This window comes from Euphorbia lathyris, chromosome 3, assembly GCF_963576675.1.
Source record: "Euphorbia lathyris chromosome 3, ddEupLath1.1, whole genome shotgun sequence".
Classification (NCBI taxonomy): Eukaryota; Viridiplantae; Streptophyta; class Magnoliopsida; order Malpighiales; family Euphorbiaceae; genus Euphorbia; species Euphorbia lathyris.
The window spans coordinates 97797002-97806655 of record NC_088912.1 but is presented as its reverse complement, the minus strand read 5'-3'; the positions used below and the strand labels follow the sequence as shown (position 1 = coordinate 97806655).

The following is a 9654-nucleotide window of genomic DNA, read 5'->3' as shown; positions in this document are numbered from 1 at the left end:
ACTCACCTGTCTGACGGTGAATCAACAAATTGTACATGCTCATTAAGGTGCATGTGATCAAGACTGTGTATATAATCAATTAATTAAATATCTTTTTAGTACATTCGTGTATCAAATTATCCGCTTAACACACAAATGACGTGTTGTGCTAGGTATTGATTAAAATTTCTCTACTTTATCATAAAAATTACATATAGTCCTGACATTATAAAATCTTGTTTTTTTTTTTTTTTTTTTTTAATTTGTTGAAATTTTCCCTATAAATAGAGAACCCTCATTGTTTGTTCCTCACCCTCATTGTTTGTTTCTTCCTCCAAAGTAAACTAAACCTTATACTTCCAATTTTTTTTTTTTTGCTTCAATTATGGATCTTATCCCACCACAACACACTGAGTTCATCTCAACCTTACCGACTCGAAACGACTGGAAATTCATGTCTCTTCATAAGTACCAAGGTTTCTGGTACTTCTCCCCCTATTTATCAGGAGTATTAACAACCCAAAACACATTCAAAGCTCAACCTTCAGACATATTCCTATGTACTTCCCCTAAAACAGGCACAACTTGGCTTAAAGCCCTCGCTTTCGCTATCCTAACCCGCTCTCAATTCGACCTTTCGAGCACTCCTCTTTTAACCTCAACTCCACATGATTGTGTTCCATTCCTTGAAATTGATGCTTATGCTGCAGAAAACAACAGGAACTCACAATCTCCCCTTGTTGCCACTCACATTCCTTACACTTCCTTACCGGATTCGATCATCGAATCCAAGTGTAAAATTGTGTACATTTGTAGAGATCCTAAGGATGTGTTGATTTCAATGTGGCATTTTTTTAGGGCAATGTTTCCTGCAGTAATTGATAAGGATGAGTATGTTAATATTGATGATTGTTTTAAATCATTCTGTGAAGGAGCTTCTCATATTGGACCTTATTGGGATCATGTTTTGGGGTATTGGAATGCTAGTTTGGAATTTCCTGATAGGGTTTTGTTTTTGGTGTATGAAGATGTGAAGAAAGATACTGTTTCTGTCGTTAAAAGACTTGCTGAATTTATGGGATGTGGGTTTTCTCCGGAGGAAGAGAAACAAGGTTTGGTGCAAAAGATTGTTGACTTCTGTAGCTTTGAGAATTTGAGAGGTTTGAAGGTGAGTCAAAGTGGAGGTTCTAGTGAAAAGTCTCCTTTTACAGTCCAAAACTCTTCTTTCTATAGAAAGGCTAAGACTGGAGATTGGAGCAATTATATCACTCAAGAAATGGGTGATCTTTTGGACAAAATTGTGGAGCAGAAAATGAGTGGCTCTGGCTTCTCTTTTCTCAAATCATCCAAGTAGAAATTCTAATTGAATCTCGATGTAATACATCGATCAATTATAAAAACTAGATATTTATTTCTTAACACCAGTCATCTTCTCATGAATTGATATTCATCGTCGGCTATAATAATAGCCAACGTATGTATAAGTTCTCCTTCTTAGCTAAGATAAGTGTGTAAAAGAATATTAAATAAAAATGTGTGTTTTTATATTGTTATTGTCATCTATTTCTCTTTTTGCTAACTCTAGACCTTGCAATATATATTGAGATACGAATGAAAGTTTACTAGTGTTTTTTTGGAAGAGTTGGAGGTATTATTCATCTCTATCTCTATTAGTTATTTCTTAACTAATTTATTTTTGGGATGCTTGTAAAAAATGTTAACAGATTAATCAAGGGATAGGGACTTCGGAGATTGATACTGGATTAGTTGAGAAATAATCGAATTTATATTTTCTTATTTTTAATAAATAAATTATTATGTAAATGCAATTAAAATATGTATTGTACTATCTAAAAATAATAATATAAAATGATTTGATGAAAAAAACGTATATTTGTAATCTTTAAAAATACGTCAACATCTAAATTTGACTAAATAAAGTGCTTAATTTTTATCACAGAGATTTCTTGATAATTGTTGGTGATGGGAATATCTATTTGGTGGAAAAGTGTAAGCGATAGTTTAGTAATGCCATTGTCGTGTGTGTAATGTGCAGGTCCGGTCCTGGGATTTTAGGGGCCTAAGAGCGAATAATTAAATGAGGGTCCTAATAAATAAAGTACAAGTAAAAAATAAATTATTAAAGTTAAGTGTGTATAGAAAAATTTCTTCAAATGATATTTTTTCTATTACACATAACAAACGATCTAATAAAAAAATATTTCATATGGAAAAAACATTTTATATCACTTTAATTACTCAGTTTCTCATACAAAATAATGTCTGTGAGCATTTTTAGATGCAAAATCACTAATAATATTGTCTACATCAATATGTCCTAACATGCATCTCTCAATACATAAAAAGGCTAGATCATTTAAATTTTTCTGTGACACTAATGATCTCAAATAACTTTTTCAATAATTTTAACTTCAAAAAACTTATTTTCAGTAAATGTAACCGTCATTAGCATATTTAAGAGGATCCGAAAAACAATTGAAATATTTGGATAACAATTTGTTATTTTGAAAAACTCAAGAAATTCAAATGCTGACATTGCTAAAAACCAATTTTAGTTTTTATGTACTTGACATTTTAAGAAATTCTTTTTAGAATATCGGATAGTTGTAAATAGTTAGTCTAATCATGACTAATATGTAAATTACCCATACTTATGTATCTTTTTTTTTTAATCTGAGTAAAATTAAAAGCCTACTATTATATTTGGGCCCTTCCTCATCATTGGGCCCTGGACAGGCGCCCCTCATGCCCATGCTCAGGGTCGGGCCTGATAATGTGCGTAGTCAACTTTCCCCTTCCATGCCTTTTTATTTACAGTTATGTCATTGTTTTACTTTCTTTATTACATGAGGAAGGATTAACTCCCAACATACTAGGAAAATATAAAACAAACAGAGAACTACGAATGAACAACAATGCTAGTTACAAAACGATTAAAGATCTCAAATAGAATATCCTAAATGCCTATGGAAGGCATACTGATGACCCAATTTAATTCAGTTATCCAGTCCATTAACAAAAAAGTTTAATCAATCCATTTAATTCAGTTAACCATATTTCGGTTAATCTATTACTTCGATAATTAACCTATATTTCAGTGAGTTGACTATTAATGACTTTTTATAAAAAAAAATCACTTCAAATATATAATTATACAACAACAACAAAGCCTTAGTCCCGAAATGATTCGGGATCGGCTAACATGAACCATCATATAAAACCGTGAAAGTCAAGTCGTGTCAGCGACACAGATTCGCTCCCTCCAATCCGTCCTATCCACTACCATATTTTCCTCAATTCCCAGTAAACTCATATCGCTCTCGATCACCCTCCTCCAAGTTTGCTTAGGTCTTCCCCTACCCCTCACCACTACATCCATTTGCCACTCTTCGGTTCTCCTAACCGGCGCATCAAGCGCTCTACGTCTCACATGGCCAAACCACCTTAGTCGGTTTTCTCTCATTTTATTCTCAATAGATGTGACCCCTACTTTTGTCCTAATTATTTCATTACGCACCCGGTCCTTTCTCGTATGACCACACATCCATCTCAACATACGCATCTCCGCCACCGACATCTTATGGATGTGGCAGTGTTTCACTGCCCAACACTCCGTACCATATAACAATGCTGGTCTAATTTCCGTCCGGTAGAATTTTCCCTTCAATCTATTAGGCATGCCGGGATCACAAAGGAAACCCGTAGCACTCTTCCACTTCGACCAACCAGCTTTAATCCTATGAGCAACATTTCCATCTACTTCTCCATCCGTTTGGATAATAGATCCTAAATACCGGAAGCAATCCGAGACCTGAACAACTCTCCCATCTAGGGTGATTGTCCCTGCCTCCCTACTCCTACGGCCGCTAAACTTACACTTCAAATATATAATTATACACTTTAAAATAAATATATACATATTTAAATATTAAATAAAAAATTTAAAATTAAAATAAAATCATCTAAACAAATTAATTTTATGTTATTTTAATAATATTTTTTTTTTACTTCAAAACAAATATTTTTAGCTTAGCTTAAAAATTAAATATAAATATGTATAGTTATACATTGATAATTAAAGTTCTACATATATTTACTGTGTATCAATATATAATTGATTTATTTTTCGATTTCGGTTAACCATCCGTTTTTCAAATAAAAAACCGCAACCTAATCCATCGGTTTCGATTAACTTATTTTTTGATCGATTTTGATTTCGAAAACCGTTTTTTCGGTTAGTTTTGTGCAGTCCTATCTCAAAAGCCTATTGGCCAGTGAATTGCGTTTGTAGATTAGGGAGAATATTGGCCAACATAAGGCAAATGACGTCCGTGGAATCCTTGATGTACCTTTTACAGACTTCTATGACTACAGCCGGCACATTTTAGGCTGCTGTTGGAGGGAAAGCTTGATCCAAAGCATATCCCTTTATATATATATATTCCTGCTTGAGAACTATTCTCATTTTGCGGGGCTATTTAAGAAAGTTCTGACCATTCAAGTTCTCTTTCTCAATGAAAGATCGTAATGAGAATGTGTTAGTTGTGGTCATATTAATCTACTTAGAGTACTCCAAAGTAAAGTTGATTAATTATTAGGTCTTTTATTTCTCTCACTAAATGAATTAATATCCTATTAAAATAATTCATATTAATGTATGCTTAATTAGTGGGTGGAGATCCATATTTTCATCTCGACTTAGTCAAAATGAGCTTGTACACCTAAATCTTGGCTATTTAGGTAGGAAACCCCTTTTTGATTGTATCGTATGCAACTCTCGGTTTAGAGGGATTGATTTGGCACATCCCATCCTATTTCCTTAGTATCCATATTAAGTCCAACCATCAAATGATATTAAAGCGTAAGCATCAGCCTTGATCTTTGCCTAACGATGATGATGATCCGAGCACGCAACTTTAGCACGCCCCGCATTCAAATGATGGACGCCTTAAGTATTCATATCTATATATTGGGATGAACTCATTCTAATTTACCTAGAAAAGAAACTCTTTATTGATTTACAATTAAAATCATATCATCAGTCTATCTAGTGGACTGCAATCCAACCAGCCCAATGGACTGTTTGGACAGTCCGCTTTGGCATGTTTCAAACTGTTTAATTGAGATTGAAACTGTTTCAAATCCATATATTTAATAGATGTTTAATACTAACATTTTAAGATTTCTAGACTTCCATTCAATAACTTATCATGCTAGAGTCTGGAATAATCTAAGAATTAATACCCCATACAGAAAACTGATCATAGAGATTGATAACAATAACAATATAAAAATACACATAAAAATTTATTTCATAGAGTATAAACTTTACAAAAGACTATTTTTTATTTTCTTCACATTCAACCACACTTAGCTATGAAAGCTATAGAATCATCCATTAAAACCACAAATTATAAACTCACCCATAATTTGGGTGAAGTTTCACTAAACTCTTTCCACATTTTATGTGTCACATTCTTCATATATCTCTTTATTATTAATTTTCAAATACATACATATAAATATGAAAATTAATTAATGGCTTAATACATCATTTATCCCTGAACTTGTCCAAAAAGCTTGATTGGCCCCCTGAACTTTCGAAGTATCTACATTTGCATAAAATGTTCAGTTAGCTCCTTAACTTGCGTAAAATGTAATCAATTGATTACTTGGTCGCAAAAAAGTAAGTTAAATGTGGAAGATGTATTCCACGTATCTTAGAATGTTATTACTTGCTCTATACAACTTATTTTCTCTAATATTAGAACTGCATGCTCCGATTTTAGTTGTTTTAATTTTTTTAAGACTTGTACAATACACCACATTTAACTTATTTTTTTTTTGCGACTGAGTGATCAATTGATTACATTTTACGCAAGTTAAGAGGGCTAACTGAATATTTTATGCAAATTCAATGGCTATTGAGACACTTTAAAAGTTCAGAGGGTCAATCAAGTTTTTTTGACAATTTCAAGAGCCAAATGATATATTAAGCCTTAATTAATCTTACTGTGAATGTGAATGTGATTTGAGAAATGAGAAGCCAGAGCCACTCATTTTCTCCTCCACAATTTGATCCAAATGATCAGCCATTTCTTGAGTTAGATAATTTCTCCAATCTCCACTCTTTCCTTTCCTATAAAAAGAAGAGTTTTTAATTACAAAAGGAGAATTTTCTCTATAAGCCATGTGGGTCAGTTTCTGCCAACTCATGTGTGTGAATTCGTCGTGCAGCTCCTCGTGCCACTTCCCTCGGGCCAGAACCTAATCCACATGACGTGTGGAAGGATTGACACGCGGTGTGGGTTGGTTTGCCCATTTTCCTTGCATGCTCGCCCGTCCTTTGTTCCTCCTCCGACTCCCCTTGCTAGGACTCGAACCTATGAAGAAATGCATCGCATCAGTTAGAGACCTAAAATTCGGTCGCAATTTAGTCCTTAAACTCGTTTACGACCGAATCTCATGCCTTAACGGCGAAAATACATTTGGTCAACTAGTTGGTCGATAAAGGATTAATGACGATTTTTTTATTAAGTCGCAGACTTTGAGATAAACTTTACATGATCGCAGAAAATGTCAATAAATTACTGACTAAATATTCAATCATTAAACTGTAAAAATATGTTCGCTAATTGTGCTTCGGAAATATTTCCAATTCTTGCTTTAGACAAATTGACATATTTGGTACAAATATTGTTCTCTAAATTGAATATCATTTTCTGATTTTAGAAGTAATTAATTTGCAAAAAACAAAATTTTGATTTGAATTGAAAAGAGTTCGTAAATAAAATAACTAAAAGAAGATTGTATCCATGGCAATTTAGATTTTTCAAGTTTCATACAAGAAAATTCATGAAATGTTCAAGTTATCGAGTTAATGTAATGAATAACTTGAATGCTTATCGGTTCATGTTACCGAGTTATATTTGCACCACAAATGTCTTTAATGCGAAGCATCTCGTACCTTTTACTCGAGATTCATCTGATTATCACAATTCAGGGTGAATTCTTTTCGCTCTGGGGAGAATGATGTAGTTAAATGTCAAGAAATTCGGTTTTTGGAGAAATATGATTTAGTGGTAAACTGGTAAATTCTGACAATTTGTGAAGTGTCAGTTTTTTACAATTTCGGACCCTATTTTGCATTGAAATGGGTTTGGGAGCAAAACTCACGGCTTAACCGTCATTTTTAGCCAAATTCGGCCTCTAAGGGCCTTAATTTCGTAATTTTATGCTCTTATGCGTTTTTCAGTTGTCCTAGCTTTTTCCGGATTCTGTCGCTAATTAGAACTGTCGATTCCGTTTCTATTTAGGATTTTTTTGCCTTTAGGACTTCTTTTACCCCCCAACGCATCACTTTTACTTTTTACTAAATCACTTAACTTTGACCCATCTCCTAGAGAGAAGTTTTGCCTTCTCTCTAGGTCTCCTTCTGTTCTCTTGCCGCCCAACTTCTTCCATCTCCCTCTTGCTTTCTCCGTTCTTTCTTTTTCTTCCTTTCTTTTTTTCTTTTGTTCTTTTTCCTCTCTTCCTGCCGTGATTGTTTTATTGTTTTAGTTGTACATTTTATGGTTATCTTTACTCTTTGTAGTTTTTTTATTGCCTCTATGGACGTTGTATTAGACACTAGCCTGTACTTGTGTAAGGTTTTTTTCCTTATTCTTTTCATGATGTACTTGTACTTTTTTATCTAATGAAATGATTAAGCATTACTATAAAAAAAAAGGACTTCTTTTACCTATTTTAAGGGTTGCTTTCATTGTATTGAAGGAGATTATTATTTTAATGAATTTGTGAGTTTCATGAAAAAACTTCAATGTTCTAATATTTTTAATTTTAAATCTATTATCTAAAAAATGCTTGACCGTTTGTATCTCATTTAGATCATTACTAGTCAATATAATATCATCAACATAAACTAACAATAGAGTTAATGAAGATTGTGTCTTGCTTTAAACCATGTTAAGATTTAGTTAGTTTTAAGGATTTTACGTTCAAAAGACTGATTGAAATTAAGCTTCTCGGGCAAGGCCGGTCTTGGACTATGTTTCGAGGGATGCCTGTCAAGGGACCATATTAATAAAGGAGCCCAAAAAAATATTTTTATATTATATGTATATAAATAGAGATGAACATGTAGCATTAGTATTGATGGGTTCTGGCATAAAGAATTATAGCTTGAGGTTACCTGTGATATTTTTATAGCTACCATAAAAGACTCCATCCTCAAATTAAGCCATAGATTAAATATCAGAATACACTGTGAATAGTCGTTTTTACAATATAAAATTTATTTCTATATTAGTCAAACAAAAAATTGGGTCTCTCACTCTTCATATGTTATCTCTTTCTCTCTCTTCATATGTTATTTCTTTTTCACCATTATTCAAATGGGTCTCTAACTGGTCTCAAATTGTTTCTTTCAGCCATATACCTCTCAACTTTCTCTCTCTAAAACACAAGAAAATGTATTTGCATTTGCTTCAGCTGGTGGGTTTTATCTAGACAGACATCATCCATCCCTCAATATAAAATGTATTGTTAAATGTATGTGGATAAGCAAATGCAAAAACATATATTTTCTTGCATTTTAGAGAGAGAGAGTTGAGAGATAAATTGCCAAGAGAAAGAATTTGAGGGGAGTGAGAGACCTACTTGAATACCGGTGAGAGAGAGAAACAAATGAAAGAGAGACAAAATTTATATAGTGAAAAGTTGGATAAAATAGGGAATCTGAAGGGGGAATCAAGTATAAAAAAAAGGCCAAAACTGTAATTTAGTGTAATGTTCACTGGTTTTTATGTTAGGTTTTGAAGTTCAATTGCGTGAAAATTGACAACGTTTAGTAACCATGAGTGTAATTTACCTTTCATTTACTTCCATTGCATTACCTCTTTTAACTATCAAATCTATTTATCTCCTGACTCTGAAATAAATTAAAGAATAATAAACCATGTTAATGGTCATTAAAACTAAAGTAACCTCCACCTCCTCACTCCTAAACAAATTAAAGAATAACAAACATGTTAATGGTAATTAAAACTAAAGTAACCTCCAAAAGTTATAACTTATAAACATTTGGGGAGACTGAAATTAAAACAATTAAATTCCCACTTTTCCAACAGAAACAACATATAGGTTAAAAAAGAGTTGAAGCTCTCTCAGTTTTCTATTCCTTTTAAACATCAAGCACAAATGGATGGTGATCAAAGAGGGAAGATGGAAAGTCTGGAAAATAATGAAGAGGGGAAAAAGAAAACCATGAAGAGATGATGCATAAAAACAATGCAATAAGTTGTTCTTCAAATACACCGGAGGAAGAAGAAGAAGAAGAACAGAATAAGAAGAATAAGAGAGAATATGTCTTCAACTGTTTTAATTGCAAGTTTACAAAATGTTTCTCTTTTAAGTTTCGAGATAGATTAAGAAAATAACTAATATTTTTTAGTCAGGGTATTGCCTTGGGCTGTGTTTTGAGAGGCGCTGCCTAGGGCCCATATTAATAAAGGAAATTTATGTGGAAATTCACTTTTAAATACTTATCAACAATTATGTAAAATCATAATTTATATGAAACTTATGTGTTTATATATTTTATTGAATCTCTCTATTCGTTTGAATTGTATATATTCTCCATTATTCTACTATTTA

The 9654-nt window shown here is 32.8% G+C and overlaps 1 protein-coding gene across 1 annotated transcript; it reads left to right on the top strand.

Annotated features, from left to right (window-relative positions):
• The first annotated feature begins 311 nt into the window (after positions 1-311).
• Positions 312-1524, top strand: LOC136223805 (flavonol sulfotransferase-like). Its single transcript, XM_066011977.1, has one exon. It carries the CDS (start codon positions 365-367, stop codon positions 1331-1333), a length of 969 nt encoding a protein of 322 aa, XP_065868049.1. The 5' UTR covers positions 312-364; the 3' UTR covers positions 1334-1524.
• The last annotated feature ends 8130 nt before the right edge of the window (positions 1525-9654 follow it).

Bases quoted from the DNA above. Each gene is read 5' to 3' on its own strand.
- LOC136223805 (XM_066011977.1), top strand. From the start codon at position 365: ATGGATCTTATCCCACCACAACACACTGAGTTCATCTCAACCTTACCG.